The sequence below is a fragment of the Diabrotica undecimpunctata genome, chromosome 3 (genome assembly GCF_040954645.1).
Source record: "Diabrotica undecimpunctata isolate CICGRU chromosome 3, icDiaUnde3, whole genome shotgun sequence".
NCBI classification, from domain to species: domain Eukaryota; kingdom Metazoa; phylum Arthropoda; class Insecta; order Coleoptera; family Chrysomelidae; genus Diabrotica; species Diabrotica undecimpunctata.
The window spans coordinates 127,485,573-127,504,582 of NC_092805.1; the positions used below are offsets into that span (position 1 = coordinate 127,485,573).

The window sequence follows — 19,010 nt, forward strand, 5'->3', positions numbered from 1 at the left end:
CTTGGTGATAATTCAGTGTACACACTCTAACATATTTAATATATAACTTATTTTTTATTAGATATAAATAAAAATTTTAATTCCTATGTTTTTAACTGTTTTTAACATATACTTACGTTAAATTATGATAACCCTAAGTCCCATTGTCCTATCTATAAGACGGACAAAAATTCACAAACTCAAAGATTCAATTTATGAATATTTTCTTATTTAGAACAAGATTCTTCTTCTTCAGCCTTCAATAACCCAACTTTGGACATAAGCCTCCCCCAAATCAATCCAGTGTCTTCTATTTTGCGCCACTTGCATCCAGTTGTGTCCTCCAATCTTCTTAATATCATCAGCCCATCTTATTTGTGGTCTTCCTCTGCTTGTCTTTCCTAACCATGGCCTCCACTGTTGTATTTCGTGATTCCATCTCTTATCCTTCAGTCGGGCATTGTGTCCTGAGAAGCTCCATTTTAATTTGGCAGCATGTTCTCTTGCGTCTTTTACTTTTGTTTTGCTTCTAATCCATTTGTTTGTTTTTTTTTGTCTATAAGTCTTACCCCGAGCATTGATCTTTCCATCGCTCTTTGTATTTTTACTATTTTATCCATATTGGTCTTGGTGAGTGTCCACGTCTGTGAACCATACGTCAGTATAGGGAGGATACACTGATCGTAAATTCTGGTTTTCAAATACTGTTCTATTTTAGTGCTTTTCAAGATCCAACTTAGTTTTCCAAATCCTGCCCATGCTAACCTTATTCTTCTGGTAATTTCGGCGCAGATTGATTTTCTTTGTTAAGTTTCATTATCTGTCCCAGGTAGATGTATTCGCTTACTGTTTCTAAATTTATGTCGTTCAATGTTATTTCTGGAATGTTCGGTGTATTTGTAATTATTTTTGTTTTTCCCAAGTTCATCTTAAGACCTACTTTTTCCGAAGCTTGAAATAGTTGCGTCATCATGGTCTGTAGTTCTTCGAAACTTGTAGCGAATATTACAATGTCATCAGCGTATTTTAAATGACTCAGTTTTCTTCCATTAACATTTACTCCCTTATCTGCCCAGTTAATAGCTTTGAACACGTCTTTAAGTCCGAGTGTGAATAGCTTTGGTGAGACAACATCTCCCTGACGAACTCCTCAGTTGATTGGTATAGCTTTTGTTTTCGCATCAATTTGTATTTTCATTGTAGCTTTCTTGTAAATATTAAGTATGAGCATTCTGTATCGGGAGTCTATCCTGCAGTTGTTCATAGCTCTCTCTATTGCCCAAAAGTTCTATGGAGTCGAATGCCTTTTCATAATCAACGAAGCCAATATATAAGTTCAAGTGATATTCATTGGCTTTCTCTATTAGAGTTCTGACTGTAAGAAGATGATCCGCTGTACTGTAACCTTTTCGGGATCCTGCCTGCTCTACCGGTTGATAGCTATCGAGCTTCGACGTTAACCTGTTAGTTATTACTCTCATAAACAGTTTGTACATTTGGGACAGCAGTAAGATTGGCCTATAGTTCTTGAGATGTCCCCTGTCTCCCTTTTTGAAGAGAAGTATTGTCAAACTTTCATTCCAATCATCTGGGACTTCTCCTCTGTGAAGACATTCGTTGAAAAGTTTTTTCAATTCTTCGGGAATAATTTCAATCCCCTTCTTTAAGTATTCCATCTGGACCCGAAGCCTTATTGTTCTTTAGTTGTGCTATAGCTTGTTTTATTTCGAAGGATTCTATATTAGGGAGTATTTCTGAGTTGACATTCGTTATCTTTCTCTTAAGGTTTTCCTTTGCAGTGTTATCTGGGTTCTTGTTTGAGGAATATAAATCACAGTAAAATGTCTGAGTAACTTTTAGGATTTCGTTCTTTTCTCTTATTTCTTTTCCATCTTTATCCTTCAATGAGATTATTATAGGCTTTCATAAGTTTGATCTTAAGCAGTTCGGGCCTCGATTCTTTTCTATTATTTTTTCTACCTTGTTTGCATTATATATCCTTAAATCTTCCTTTACTCCCTTCTTTATTTGTTTATTCAATTCTTTGAAACCATTGGTGTTTCGCTTTCCTTCGCTTAGAAATGTGCGTCTCTTTTCCATCAACCGTTTTGTTTCTTCACTTATTCGGTCTTCTTTATTTTTCGTATTCTTTGCAACAGTCAGTCCTGCTTTCAAGAGCTTTCGTTGCATTTCTTTATTAATTATGTTCATGTCGGAATATTCTTGTTGACAATGTTTTACAAATTCTTTTCTTAAGACTTCTCTGTACTCATCTCCCTTCTGTCGTATTTTAGTTTGATCTATCTCATTACAATAATTATGTGGCCTGTTTCTACTGGTTTTCGTCTGTTTAATAAGAATACTTGCTCTCAAAAGGCGATGATCGCTGCCAGTTGTGAATCGATTGAGAGCAGTTATATCTTCAAAAATGTCTTTGTTCCCACACAAAAAGTAATCGACCTCATTTTTTGTCTTTTTATCGGGAGATATCCACATCCATTTTCGGTTTGCTGGTTTCTTGAACAAGAACAAGATTACTGATAATTAATTTTGAAATTCTAATAAAAAATAATGTTTTTCTATAAACAAAAAATTGTATTAATAGTTATAATACTATAGTAAATCATAAAGATAAGCTTCAATTTGTCCAAGACAATAAAAATTAAATGATACGATTTAAATATACGGAATCATAGATGATCTAATTTATTATTAGAATGCGAATACGCTCCATTTAATAATAAATATGACCTAAATATACATACACTGACCTAGCTTTAATACTTTATGTATTAAATTAATATGTAGCCAAATTGCAATATCTGGTACTTGAACCAATTTGAGAAAATTGATATTTTATTTAATAGAATATACTATTTTTTTTTTCAAACATCGCAAATAATTTTTATGTTACTATGGTTACTTGTGTTGATTGTCGCTTTGACAAATAAGAAAGATGACCGATTTTTGATTTACTCGTTAAGTTTTGTGAACGTTTGTGCATATTGTCGCCCAAAAGTACGAGTTTTATGTAGAGACCGACCGATTAATCGGCTTCGGCATCGGCTTCGGCCACCTTCGGCCAATATTTAAACCTTCGGCCTAAATTCGGCTTCGGCCGAAACAAAGCCGAAGGTTTCGCCGAAGGTGGAATAATAAAATGCTCTGTCAGTATACTATACTACTATACTATAGAAATGAAATAATCTCTGAACAATATGCTTCGGCGAGTCTTTGATAATTTGAATAATATTTACACCCTATTTTATACCCTTAACTAAAACGTTTTACAAACTTTTAGGTCAGGTATTAGGTAGGATATAAATTTTAACAATAGGCCAAGATGTCTCAAAGATCATCATTTAAATATTTCTCACGTAGTAAAATTCTGAGAATAATAATTTTATTGTATTTGTTAAAACTCACGATTACTGGTGTTTTGACTAGATACCTAAATGGCAAAACATCGACTATTGACTATAAATTATTCGACTTTAATGTTTTATAATGTTATTTATTTTTATTATCGCTTCTATTACCAAATAATGTATAAGTGTTTGACTTTTTATCTCATACTTTCATATTTTTGTTTACCACTTACCAGGTAATAAAAAAATAAAGCACATTATTTAAATTTTTAACATATAATAGGTATATTTTTAGTCACCTTCGGCTTCGGCTTCGGCCGAAGGTAACCTACAGGCCGAACTTCGGCATCGGCTTCGGCTTCGGCCAAAAAAATCACATTCGGTCGGTCTCTAGTTTTATGTTTGATTCCGAAGATCCCACGGCATCGCGTATTCCTCTAGATATTTTGTGTACGGCAAAGACTGTAACAGCGGTTTACGAACATTTTGAGCTTTTGACTTTTACTCTTTGTGTCTAGGCGTAAAAGTGCTTCACTTTTATGTCTAGTCGTAAAAGTAACATTTTTATATTGTCAATCACGTCACAAAAATTAATAATTTTGTGACGTTCGAAAAAAATAATTTTGTGGATTCTCATATAAAAATGACTACTTGAAAAAATTGGTTTATATTTCCGATTATAAAAAGTTGCAGAATGATTTTTAAATAAGTAATAAATTGAATCAGTAAAGATAGAACCAATTAAAATGGACGATGACAAGTTTATTAAGTCTTCATCTTCATCATATGCACATACTTTCTTTCCATTTCTTGGTGTTACTAGGGATTTATTCACTGAGTGTAGAGTTTTATATTCTTTATAAAGTTCATTAAATTTGCACAGGATTTCCGTTTTAATTTGCTTCCATCATAATGTCATGTCAAAAGTCTGAGCTTTATGCCTTGGGTCTAAAATTAAAGAGATACAATAAATCCAGTTGATCTTCTTAAAAAGGAAAATAAAAAAGATCCTAATAATTATAGGGTAATATGCGTCGCATCTTCTGTGCATAGATTATATGGAAAAGAATAGAAATTATGGATAAAATGGCTCCGGGCAACATGAAAGAAGAACACAGTGGTTTTAGTCCCTGAAGCTCATAATGGCGAAATAAGTATAATATAATGGCAGGTTGACAAGATATAAATATTCCTTTTTGTGTACTATATACATCGAAATTCTTGTTTTTTATCACAATCCCAAGCAACATTTCCATCAGTAACCATCTTTACTCAATGAAAATATTTTTCAGTGGTTATAATATAGCTTTAAAAACCAAAATATTATAAAAACCCATTTATTAATTTTTAATTCTCAAATTCCAAATTATTAAACAAAAGTGTAATCAAATTATTATTTTTTAAGAAAACAAACAATTACGGTTAAGATTTCATGTATTTCATGTTACACAAACAGCTATAATATTAAACCACTGACGCTGTCTGTAGTTTACAGCTTTACCGCTAGGGGCATAGTACACTAAGTCATTAGGGTGTTATGTACCACTGGCTGGTACTTCATGGTAAAAGCACTTATGTTTGTACGGTCGTTTTTACTTCCCCAATGTATCGTAAATAGTATTATATTTTTCTACATTTCTTTGGATTTTGTCGTCATAAATACATACCTCTAGAAAGCTCTACAGGAGCTGAGTCGGTTACGCTAACCTATGTAAAACAGCACTATGTCCACATAGTGCAGTTTACCTCCGAGGTCCAGAAATATCCTCTAGATTTTCTCTGTTTCCTATTATGATAGTATCAGAATATTCTCAAAATCAACCTTTACAGTCACATTTCCAATTTACAGCCTAGTTAATCAAGAAGAAGATAAAGATTAATTTATGAATAATGATTTTAATCAAGAGCCACCTGAGTGGTGGAACGGAATGTTACTAGAATTGTAGAGTGCAGTTAAAAAATTATAGGAAAAATTAATAGAGAATTCTAACCAAATTCACACCAAAGTCAAGTCACCCTCGTCTAATTTAACTAAAAATTAAACTAATAAAATAGTTTTATTCCAACATAAAAATTTGTATTTTTGTTTCAGGCTTGTGCTCCACGATACATCTGGTTTACCAAAGACTTAAATAGAAGAGATCCGGTTGGGACGTGCTTTGTTTCAAATGGAGCTTTCGATAATTTTGAAGAATATTCTCCCTGTAGAACAAGTAAGTAAAGCCATAATATATGACCAAAAAATGCAACACTTTGTATACGGTTATTTATTCGGATCAAAAGTATTTCTTTGTAAGCCCTATCTGAATTTATATATATATATATATATATATATATATATATATATATATATATATATATATATAGTAAACTCTTAAATATTGGGGAAATCTGCAAGAAATACTCTAATGAGTATCAATTGTTTCGCCGAACGTTTTCGCCAAAGAGAATTAATTTGGCTTCTTCAGGGCTGAAAGAGAATAAATTATAATTAGCTACCATATATTATCTATTAAAACATTATTGATCTTACCGTAACTTAGAATTGTAGAGTTAGAATATTAAAAAACTTTGCTAGTAACTTAGTGGTGTTTTTTGTTACTATGTGCAAAAAAAGTTTTTTTAAGGTTTGAAATGTATGGTAGCTTTGAACTTAACACGTAAAGGTATACCCAAGGTTAATCGAAAAACCCAATGTAACTACATTTAAAAGGAGGTAATTCTTTGAAATGTCGGCAATAACTAAATTTTTGATTTTTAGAAAGTTTAAAAGTGAGGTTCTGTTTTAGCCAGAACGCAAGCGCTGACAAATTCAGTAGTTCTTATGAATCTTTATGTCGTTAAGGTTCATTAACGACATAAGAACTACTGTATTTGTCAGCGCTTGCGTTCTGGCTTAAACAGAACCTCACTTTTAAACTTTCTAAAAATCAAAAATTTAGTTATTGCCGACATTTCAAAGAATTACCTCCTTTTAAATGTAGTTACATTGGGTTTTTCGATTAACCTTGGGTATACCTTTACGTGTTAAGTTCAAAGCTACCATACATTTCAAACCTTAAAAAAACTTTTTGCACATAGTAACAAAAAACACTACTATGTTACTAGTAAAGTTTTTTAATATTCTAACTCTACAATTCTAAGTTACGGTAAGATTAATAATGTTTTAATAGATAATATATGGTAGCTAATTATAATTTATTCTCTTTCAGCCCTGAAGAAGCCAAATTAATTCTCTTTGGCGAAAACGTTCGGCGAAACAATTGATACTCATTAGAGTCTTTCTTGCAGATTTCCCCAATATTTAAGAGTTTACTATTTAACTTATCTGCAAAGATTAAATTTCTTTTCTATATATATATTTACGGTTGCCTTCCATCGATATAACTTTTTTGGTTTTTTGTTTTGAGAGACATGCCATTACATTTTACTTTTATTATTCACTCGCATTATCCTTTTCTATTTGTTTTAAACGTTTCAACGTTTGGCATTCCTTTCCCCAGGTAGCTGTAGCTTCCCCCGTGGTTATTGTTAGTTGTTGCCCTGGAAACCATCAGGGTCTTCTAACTCTAATGCCACAAATTGGTTGCATTGCTCCTGTAGTGATTCTTTCCCAAGTTAACATGCTCCTTTTCTAACTTGGCTGCACCGTACTGAAGACGACCAATGGTCAGAAAAACGTATATACGGTATGACAAAGTTTTTAGCTGGCTATCTTTACGTTAACTGAAGTTTTTTGTTTTTTTTTTCGTAAAAAAAATTGTTTTTTGATTTGCCCAAAAAATTTAAAATGCCAAGAGTTCGCGGACTTTGGCGGAGTTTGGAGGAGTTAAGTGTTAAGAGTTTGGCCCAATGATAAGACTTATCGGCGTCGTGGAGGGTCTAAATGTCCTACAATATTGCAAGGCCGTGATTTTCGCCATCTTCGACTTATTGCTCTAAGAAATAGACGGGGCAGTGTACATCAAGTAAGAGATGATTGAGTTGCAGCTACAGGAAGGGCAGTCTCAAGAAGAACAAGTAATCAAATATTACTTGAAATGTGACTAAGTGCTTACCGTCTGCTTTTGGTGTTACCTTTGACACCACAACATGAGGCTCGCCGCTTAGAATGGTGCAGACCTCGGCAAAACTGGAATGGGCAATGGAATTTTATCTGCTTGAGTGATAAATCTAGGTTTTGCTGGGGTGGCTCTGATAAACGCATAAGAATAAGACATTTTCGACGTGAGAGACGTAATATAGACTTGGCTGTTGAACGTCATACAGCAAGACAACCAAGCATTATGGTACGGAGTGCTATATGTTTAAGAAGCAGGTCACCTCTAGTTCTTATTAACGTCACTCTGACGGCTAGACGATATATTGCTGAAGAACTGTAACCAGTTTTACATCCCTAAATACAAACCATTCCAAATGCAATCTTCCGCAAGACGTCATATTGCTCATGAAACCATGGAATTCATACAAGAATCTGGTATAGAGAGTTTGGAGTGGCCATCAAGATCATGCTGTATCTAAAATGAATTCAGAATTGCAGTGTGTTAATAAATATTAATAAATATCATCAAACTAAAGTTAAATGTGTTAAAAAGAGGAAGGCTATGATAATAACTATATACAAATACTCAAATATTGATATAATTACTATTAATCTTTAAATTGACAATGAAAATAGAAATCATCACAACAATTAAGTACCTTGGTTTTTAATTGGATAATTTATTGTCTTTTAATGACCATTCTAATTACATATTAAAAAAGATTTCTAAAAAATTATACTTTTTTTCAAGAATATCTAAAAATTTGTCAACTTCAACTAAAATTACAGTTTTTAATGCAATTATTCAACCTCACTTCGATTTTTGGTCATCGGTTATTTTTCTCTTCAATTTAAATCAATCGGCCCAGTTGGAAAAATTATAAAATCGTGGAATGGGAATCATTCTTGGTGGAAGCAGATATACACCTATAGCAACAATGCTTAGCATGCTGCAGTGGGTTTTAGTTCAACAAAGGGTCTTTTACCTTACAATGGTGTTCATTTATAAAATTTTAATTGCCCCTGCTTACTTTTTTGAGTTTATTACGCGAAATTGTGATATTCACAATTACCCTACTCGAGGTAATTGTAATTTACACATTGTGAAAACAAAAAGGACGGCTTCAAGAAACTCTTTGTTATTTAAGGGTTTTGATCTTTTTAATAAGCTTCCCCAAACAATTAAAAGTTGTTCACCTGTACAAATGTTTAAAAGCAAATTAATGGACCATATTAAAAGCACCAATAGTTAGGAAGTTGTTTTCTAGTCATGTTTTATGTTATATATTACTGTTTTAGAGTGTAGGTACTATATTGTAAGTGTAATTGTTATTTTTATCTAACTATTTATTAATGTCATAAATTAATTACTTTTGTATGTATTAGGGCTTTCCCTTTTTTTTTGAATAAATAAACTTCTTCTTTTTTATCAGTCATATATCATAAGTCAGTCATAATATCTTTTTTTAATATTGTTTCGATAATTTTATACATTATTTAATTTTCCAAACTATTTTATTTATCATTGAATATTTAGTACATATAGTAGTCATGGGCGTAGAGATGAAAGGGACAAATATAATTTTATGTATGTTTATATGTATGAAGATAAATCTCAAAAAAGGTCGATTTTATTTTTAAATTAAGATTTTTTGGCATATATGATACTAGTGACGATATTCATCTGGGAAGAAAGAGTTATTCTTTCAGCGAGAGTTAATTTAATAAGATTTTCACAATTTAGTGGGGATTTTGAAAGGGTGCCACAAAGAATGAAAAAAACCAAGGTCCTAATGATTTATACAACTGCTTTCAAATAATATATTAATTTCTCCATGGTCCCATTTCAAAGTATCTTACAAAATGGCGCCAAGATGCTATTAATAAAACTGAGGCTTAGTTCAGTTAGGGTAGCAGCACCATTTTTGGCCATCTTAAGGAATTTCTTGGCCTTAATAAATCATTAAAAATCAAAAATTAGAGCTGCGGACTTGTAATTGAGCAAACGTATGACGTTAACTTTGTTTGATTTAATAGCCACTTACGTTTGAAGTTAAATTATAAGGACATTTTGTTAGTTATTTTTAATTCAGAAAGCATATAAAAACTAACTTTGTACCATTTGTGACCACTTTGCTCCTAATGTGGTTTATTCAGAAACCATTTGTGGCCATTTGTTTAATTCTACATAGATAATGATGATAGTTTCTAGTATTTTTAGTTACCTAACACATTTTTTTACTAAAGGTAGAAAAATTATATTTAATTACTAGAAATGTTAATAAAATTACATGAAAAGGATAGTAGTTTTAATAAAAAAAATTGTTATTACAACAGTTTTAATCAACACGAATTACTAAAATTTATAATATTTATTGATCTCTTCAACAAAAAAGTAACCCCTTGAATTTTTTTTAAAGGTGGTTGAATTTCTTCCATAACCTCATCCTTTTCATACCAAATTTCATCCTTTTTTTGTGGCCACTTCCAATCATTCCCATAGTTTTCCATTGTGCTGATTAAAACCTTGCCATTTTTTTCGTCAGTAATTATTCCTGGGAAAAACTTACTTTCGTACTGTACAATTACGTATGTAGATACTTTGTCCGCAGTACATATGTCAAGAGGGTTCTCTTCAACTACATTCTGTATATTTTTGGCCTCCTCACAGACAGGTTCCTCCCTTGATTCTTGTGTGAGATTGGTCTTTTCTAACCCGTTTCCAATTACTTGTTTTACATCTTCAGGGGCCTTTACATTACTCACGGAAACTGTTTTGTTTATTAGTTCGGTTTTTTTAGTCTCTTTAGATTTTATCTTAATTCCATTTTTCCTAGAAGTTTTTTTTAGATTCTCTTCTTTACAGGCTCTTTTCGCCTCTTTGTCTTGCTTCTTTTTTTCTTTTTTTTTCCATTTCAAGTTCTTTTTCTTTTTCTTTAGCCACCGCAAGTTTCAACCATGTATTACATGTTAGCACAGAAGGTAAGATTTCACGCTTTCTGGTTTTCTTGGAAATGTTTTCGTCACTGGGATAAATTAGAATGTTACTTAATAGGTCTACAGGCCTTCTTTTCGGAGTATAGACAATGGTAGTACCAACAGATGAAGTCATTAAGTCAACATTTGAAGGTATAGGCGAGTCCGTCAATTTATTAATAACACTGCTATTTTCCAATAGATCCATCGATTCATTGTCCATAACCACATCAGAATTTTTTGCTAACTCTTTATCTATTAACATTTCTGTAGCATTGTCTATGAAACTGCTTTAGGAAGGATTATTATACTCTGGAAAGTCAAATTCTACAATATTAGAGACTGTTGGAGTTGATGTTAGTACATTATTATCTTCCACTTCAATTACAATGGAATTGTCTACCATATAATGGTTAGGAATTTCCTCAGCTGACAATTTGCTGACACTCTCAATAGGGTCATGTAATAAATCTTCTTCGTTTTTAAACTGTACCCATATATTGTACAATGATTCATCAAAAGCATCGTATTTGGACTGTTTGAATTGTTTTAAAACGTCGGGATGAATTTTAGACTCCAAATATTTTAAATGTGTCAGACAAGTTTTCGTTTTGCTATAGACTACTATGGGTTCTTTCTTTATTGTGATTTTAGAATAATCTACGTTATTAGCAGAAAACGGAAAAAGTCCACATGTTTTAAACCCATTTTGTAGAGATTTAGTAAAATCAGTTTCATCCATAATTTTTTGAAGGAGTTGTGGAATGTCATGTTTTTTGACATCTCTCTGCCGTTGTGAAATCTGTACATTTTTACTTCAGTTTTCCACTTACTTTTTAACGGAACATCCAACGGCTGAAGGATGTGTGTCGTATTTGGATGTAAACACACAACTATAATTTTATTCTCAATGCACAATCGACATAGATATCGATAATCGACAAAGATATTAGATTATTGGTTTAGGTGGCCACTAACGGTGAAGTGGCCAAAAATGGTGCTGCTACCCTACCTAAAAATTTAGTAATTTAAGTTTTAAGGTTCAGAAAAGAGTTGTTTGGGTTATTTCGTTTTTTTTTTCCACGTTAGCATATTGAATAAATTCATTCATTTTCGCTAGAATATATGTTGAATATGTTGTAATTATCTCCACAATTTATGAGAACAAACTACATATATACTAAAATTTTTGACCCTTTTAATATTTATTATTAAGGACTCAATAGTTATGTCTGTCTGTTTGTCTGCCTTTACGTGCTATAACTATAAAGGAAAACTCCTAAAAACTTGATACTTGATACATAGCGTGGTCCAAGGTTGAACCCTATTAAATTTCTTCTTCTTATTGCAATTCTCCTTGTTCATTGGCGAATTAATACATCCATGGAAGGTTGTCAATCTATCTTTTGCCCGGCTGTCCGATACTTCTCGTGACTTACCTCTTGCTATTTTGACGACATAGGTCTTCTCCATTCTGCTTATGCGGTTATTCCATTTTAATTTTTTCTATTTATTGTCTATTCGCTTATACACTGTACAGTACATTTTCTTCTAATGTCTTCGCTTCTCTTTCGATCTCTCAGCGTATTTCCTGTAACTATTCTCAGTACTCTCACTCTCATATCTGCCGTTTCCAGTAGCCTTTGTGTTGTAGCTCTGTCGGGTCTTGTTTCTGAGGAATATGTCATTATTGGTCTTATACTGACTTTATAAATTCTTGACATCATCTCAGTGTTACTGTGTCTGTTTCGCCATATAGTGTTATTAATTCATCCTGTCAGTCTATTTGCTTTTTGTATTTGATTTCTCACTTCTTTGTCCAAGACTCCATAGCTGCACATTAGTAATAATGTTATTTTATTTCCATTACTTTTCATCAAAATATTGATTCAATCCTTCATTTATTATACTCCTATTACAAGTCAAATAGAGATTCTAGGGGTTAGAAGATGGAGGGAAGTTGCCAGGAATCGACAGGAGTGGCGACTTCTTTGTGAGCAGGCCAAGAACCTCAACGGATTGTCGAGCCACTTATGATGATTACAAGTCAAATGTTGTTTATATACAACAAACGAGGCACCATATACCTATATACCTAATTCTGTTTCTCTTTCTGCTCTCTCTTACCTATAGCATTACATATTATGTAATGATTGTGCAGATTGACTCCCATATAAATTTGTAACGGCGAACGCGTGTATAGAAGTATAACTTCTACCGGCAGTCCCACTGGACTGCCACACCCGTTTTATTTTTTTTTTATAAATTTTTAAAACAAAGAGAGAAATAATTTTATTCCATAAGTGGTTTCACCATTAACACAGTGTACACCGCTACCTTTATTATTTTATACATTTATATGAATATCTGAAATTGTAGTTAACGTCCAGTATAGTACAGCACAAGGAAAACATGGTAAAAATTGTTTCAGCGAAAATTGGTTTTGTGTTAAACGAAGTGCTATTATAATTCTTCCAAGACTTGGGGAACACCCATTTGAAAGTGGTAATGATGCGGACATCCATCCGGTTCTGCAAACCGTAGCAAACATGTAACAATAAAACACTTTAAAGGTTTTTTTACGGCTTGTAGTGCCATTAAAATTTCAAATTAAAATATATACAAAACTAAAAAGGGGAACATGTGCACACCATCTGAAAAACGTTCACAAGGGCCACGTATGGCGGAGGCACGTGTTACCAGCGCCGGATACTTTGCATCAATTGTTTCTTTCGGCATTGGACATTTGAGGTTTATATGATATAAAGTTACGACAAATGTGGAATATTATATTACATAACGAGTTATAAAGAGCTTACTTAGAAAATAGCGGAACTAACGGCGAAGCAAATATATTACATAATTAGAAGAAATGCTTAATATACTCAACAAACGAGTCGTGTATAATACCCTTAAGACAAAACATTTTTTAACACAGCTCAGTATCACTACGCCACAACAATAAAAAGATAGACACATGAAATTTATTTTACCAATTTTACGGAATTTTTCCATCAAAATTCATTTTATAATTTTGGCAATTTTTTTAATACAATGTTTTGTTCGGGTCCTTTTATTATGGTTAAGGTGAATGGTGGATTTGAATACTGGTTTTACAGTTATTTTTGAAAAATTATTGAAAAAGTATACAAAAGTACTAAGGTAAAATATCTTGAATTTCAAATATTAACTCCTACATTGGATTTTGAAAAATCTCCCCCTAAATGTGCCATTCGTAAGTGACTTAAAAATAGTTCTGAAGTGCAAAAGGGCCTAGCTGCCATTACGTTGACCAACAAGGTTAACTTGATATAGCTACCATGACATTCAGGTGTACAGGGAAATGAGTGGGCAAAACAAGATTCGTACACACTGCCTATGAGACCCAAACCTGTGAACCTGAAGATCTTCTATCGCGGAGGTTGCAGGATCCTTGAGCTAGTGATGGGGTAAGGAGTATGGCACAGGCTAGGCTAGAATCCAAACGCGGCCTTCCAAGATTCTCACAACTCAACTCCTCCTACTTAAGCGTAGGGGTGCTCTTTAGCCTCCAGTTTGCTCATTTACTACTGTAGACATGGACTGATGTTAACACAAGGTACCGACAAAGAAAAAACTTTTTTTTATGTTCTTTGAAGGTGCACAGAAAGTAAAGGGCTCCTAAAATTATAAATAAACCCAATGAACATCAACATTATATAGGTCAACTCCTCAACAATTGAAGATCCACAATAGACATTTTAGTGGAAGGGTAGGTAAGTGCCCACTTAAATTGAACCTAACCTAACCCCAACAACTAGATGACCCTACAAGACTATGAACTGAAATCAAAACTATCTGGAGGAAAATGATCACGAAATTAGGATGGCGATCTTAGTACCATTTAGAGCGGAATTAGAAATTTAATAAATTAAAGTTCGAAGGACCACCCACTGATGTGGAAATAAAAAAATTAAGGAATTACTAAATCATGAATGTGTTGCCTCACAATCAATTTAATTTTACCACCAAAACGAGCTCTTTCGCTTACTACAATTTGCATTAAATGCTGAAAATTACAAAAATCCACATTAGGGTGCTGTCTTAAAAAAGAATAACAACTACAGCAATTATGCCAATATTATGTTCGTGATTATTAATATGAATAAAATTGATGAAGCAGACAAAGTCAAAACCTACAAATTGGTATAAGATAATCTATTTAATTGAAATAAATTAGTAAATAACCAAAATACTACTTACATGACGGTACAAGAATTATTAAGTAATTAATTGTCAAACATAGTGCAAACTATCCTGGATTGCTGGTGATGGGTGTTATTGTAACTATTTGACAATTAGCGGTGAAGTTCTTGAGGGGAGAGATATTGTAATTGTTTGTTAAATGAAAGTGATGTTTTATATTATTTAAATTATTAAAAGTTATTTACATTTATCCCATAGATGTATTTTAGAGATGTGTATTAATTTATTGAAGTTTTATTAAAAGGACAGTTATATGACAATGAATGAAGGTTGATGTATATTTATGAGGGTGTGCAATTACTTTAACTTATAATTATCAAACTTTAATAAATTGAATTTGGTTTCTGTTTTGGCTGAAAATTGTGAAGTCAAATATAATAAAATTAAAATAAATAAGGACAATCAAAGACACTTAGGGACAAACAGAATACAATCAAAAAGAAAAAACAGACATTAATTTAAAAGGGGGCACTTGGTGGTACTACATTACTTATTAGGAGAGGCACTGGTAAAAAGTTAGTTTTTTTTGTTGTTTACTTGATTTTAAGAGGTAAATTTGATAAGCTATTGTAGGTTAAAGTGTGACAGTTCTTCTTCTATTTCTTAGTATTGTAACTAAAGTTAACCAGTTTTGAGGCAAATATAACTGAAATAGTAATTAAATATTAAATGGAAAGTTGTAAGCTAATATGCATAATATTGGCATACATTTATCAATAACAATTGTTAAATTGTTAAATAACTTTAATGACACTACACTAAAAAAGCGGGATTTAAGACTACACCTCCTCTTTCATTATAAGAAGTATGAAAATAAAAATATGTAATGTGCAAAAATAACTTTATTATTGAACTTATAAAAACTGCTATAGTCGTCCCAATCTAGATGTTCGCGAGCAAATTTTAATTGCCTTTGCTTTTGAACTGCAGTTAGCTTGGGACCTGTAGCTGCTCTTTTTGGTGTCAGTTTGGTTGCATTCAGTCTCTTTCTGACTGTCCAAATGCTGGTAACCACACCTTGGACCTCTCTAAGCTCTTCTTTAAGAATAACTGCAGTGAAATGTGCATTTCTCAGGGATTTCGATACAGGAAATCGATCATCTCTCCCCGTTGTTATTCGCTTACTGCCTGCTCCTTGTCGGCGGACATAATCATCAATATCTTGGTACCGACGATACACTCGGGATACAGTATATTTGTTTATGTTTAGTCTATTTGCCACGACCCTCTGACTCAGGACTTCTGTAAATAATGCTACTGCTTGAGCTGCTCTTTGGCGGATGTGGTATCATGTGGTTGCTATGGAAATTAATGCGTACGATGTTAACCGAAACAAGTCGGTGCGTGTTGATTTCAATGAGTCAAATTCTGACGCCTTCTCTACATGTTGCATTCTTTATTTGTAATACGTTAATCGATTTACCCAAAAACAGTACGTTTTTAAAATTCAATCATGAAGTTAATAATTGTACACTAAATATTTTTAAATGTACACTTTTTTATTAAACGTACTTTCGCATTATTTTGCACTCAATCGTGTAAAACGACACTTGAGATGACAGTTTTATAGCTGAGACTTCGGCTAACTATGTCTCAAGTGTAGGTAGGTCTTATCTTAAATGCACATTTGAACAAAGGAGAATAACAGCGACAAATAAAAGATTATGGCAACTAATCATATTTATTCTACATAAATAAAATATAATTTAATATCAATAAGAAGCAAACCTTGTCTAAAGCTTTACAAATAAAGATGTAAAAATAATACTTATAACATTTGTTAATATATTTTTGTCAATTCTGGACGTAGCTGAAATTGTAACAGTTTTCAGGTAGATGTTGGCTTTACATGGTAGTTTCACATGAAGATGTTGTTGGTTTCCATGTGGTAGCAGCTATGGTACTGCATCGGTCCCATGTGTGGTGCACCACGCGGTTGTCTCACCAAAAAGGGGGACAAGGGAGATTCAAATATATCAGAAAAAACTAACGATAGGATAAATTTTAAATATTGCCTTGCCTTGAGGTTTTAGGAATATTACCAATATGAAAAAAATAGCAGTTAGCAAACACAATTAAATGAATATATTTTATACAAATAAGTATATATGAATTTAATTATTATTGAAACAAATTAGTTGTAATGATTTAAATGAAAGATTCTATTTACATATACCATTAATAAAGTCGAAAAGAAACGTAGCTTATAGAAACATAATAAAAACAATTCAAAAGGGATTATAAAACAGACACTGAATATTGGTGAAATAATAAAATTAATTATCAACTTACCCCCACTTTAAATATATAAAATATACAGAAAAAACGTTCCCCTGTATCTTGAAGTGAAACATGACAGGCGGAAGTTCAGAATTGACAACAATTTGATAACCCAGAAAATTTCAAGCAAATCGATGAATACCAAAACAAATTCAGACGATTTTTACCGACAAATCTTGGACTAATAGGCTCCACCGATATAAACAAGCTGTGGAAATACAGTAAAATGTAGTTCTTGTATAGTTTTCTTTGTCATCTCAGATTCCCAACAATATATGTGATATTACTAGCTCGTTGGAAACTTAACTTGAATCATTTAAATATGGTAGTATTCGTCGGCACCCCGAGTAATTATACTGCCCAATTTGTATCTTTTAGTTCAATTCCGACTATGTTTCTATGACGGAAACGTGTTGAAAAGCATATGGAGAGAATTTTTTTTGAAAGACGTGATTTGTTTTTCGGCTACTTTTAATCGTTCTGGGTACGCATCGATTAATCGACAATTTTGACGCCACTCTTGTACTCAGACAACCGTTAAATTCCTCTTCTTTATTGTTGTCTGCTAATAAAATTTGAATTTAAAGTGCCTATTTAGTCAAATAATGGTATCATTGATAATTACATCAGCGTTTGTTTCCTATTTATTGTAAAAGGTATAAAATTGATTTAATGGTACAAGAAATGGACATCCCTTTATTACTTTCGCAATACATTTTAAAATATAAAACTAAAGGAACCTTTTTATTGTTTGTAATTTTAAATTTAATGTCACCCGAAAATTTTTATGGGAGAATATCATGAGATCATTAAAAAATATTCATTCTTTATTAAATTTTCAAACATTAGAATGCAGCTTGGTTGAGTTTATCGAAAGTACAAGCGGAATATAGCCGCAAATGTCAACTTCGCTGTATCAAAGGAATTACAAAATGTGTGATCTAATATTAATATCTGACCGGTTAGAATTTGCAAAATTAATTTTTTATCAAATTTAATATCTGCATTAATCTGCAATTATATTCAAATGCAGATATTAAATTTGACAAAAATCCAATTTAAAAATTTTGGCCAATTAGACATCCAATAGAAGTGTACTTAGATAGAAATATGACAACCAATCATGACGAAGGCAAACCTGATGGCTCCCAGTCCGTGGCAAACTTTTGATGGCAAATATATGCTAAAAATCAGCGCACGGAAGAACCTCCCGGAAGTGAAAAATCCAAATCAAAAAACAGCAAAACCTATGTGACAGGGAAGCTAGCTAATATGATCAACGAAATGAAAAGAATACCTATCAGTTGTCATTATCGGAATAAGTGACTTGAGATAGTTATGAAAAGGAAAATGCCCACTTATTGATTACCAAATCACTTGAATGACGATAAGTACAGTACTAAGGGGAAACCTCAACCGATCTGTGATTAATTTCATCCCAACTTATAGAAACCTCTTATTACAGCTCAAGGCCCGCCCAGTGAATATCAATATAATACAATATATAATATAATATATAATATTTTATTTTTTTAAATATCTTTTTTGAAAGCGATTTCCGGAGTGGAAATCGAAACGTCGAACGTCATTTAAAAATGTAATTTTCATTACAATCAATTGTGGCTAATCCCATATAAACATAATACATATTTAACTTAGACATGCCACAAAAAAAACAATTTTATAACCTAAAAATCATACTTAACGCATGTGCCTGGCCATTTTGGTCTGGGTTCCACGGCTGAAAATCGCTCCCCTCTTCATTTTGAAAGTGGGATTTCTTCTAAAAACTTCATTTTGAAATTCAAAACATATTTTCTAGAACTGTAAATTTTTGAAAAGCGTTACGTTTGTTTTTATATTAAATTATTGGGTGATCGTAAGAAAAATTTGGGTGGTCACAGTCACATATATAAAAAATACATTAAAAATTCAGATTGACATTAACCATTTATTATAACAACACATTACAATATCATTTGTCACTAAAATGGTCAATTCTTTAAAATTCGTCAACTACACTATTTTTAGGTATATTTATAGTAAGTTCTTGTTCAATAAAAGGCACCATTAGATGTTCCAAACGATCTTGCAACATTTTTCGCAACAAGTATCGATTT

The 19,010-nt window shown here is 32.3% G+C and overlaps 1 protein-coding gene across 3 annotated transcripts in view; it reads left to right on the plus strand.

The window, feature by feature from the left end:
- Nucleotides 1-19,010, plus strand: part of if (integrin subunit alpha inflated) — a 460,319-nt gene that overhangs the window by 260,547 nt on the left and 180,762 nt on the right. For all 3 annotated transcript variants that reach the window (XM_072526897.1, XM_072526899.1, XM_072526898.1), the window contains exon 4: nt 5,440-5,560. In XM_072526897.1, the coding sequence (XP_072382998.1) occupies nt 5,440-5,560 (121 nt within the window). The remainder of the gene's footprint in view (nt 1-5,439; nt 5,561-19,010) is intronic.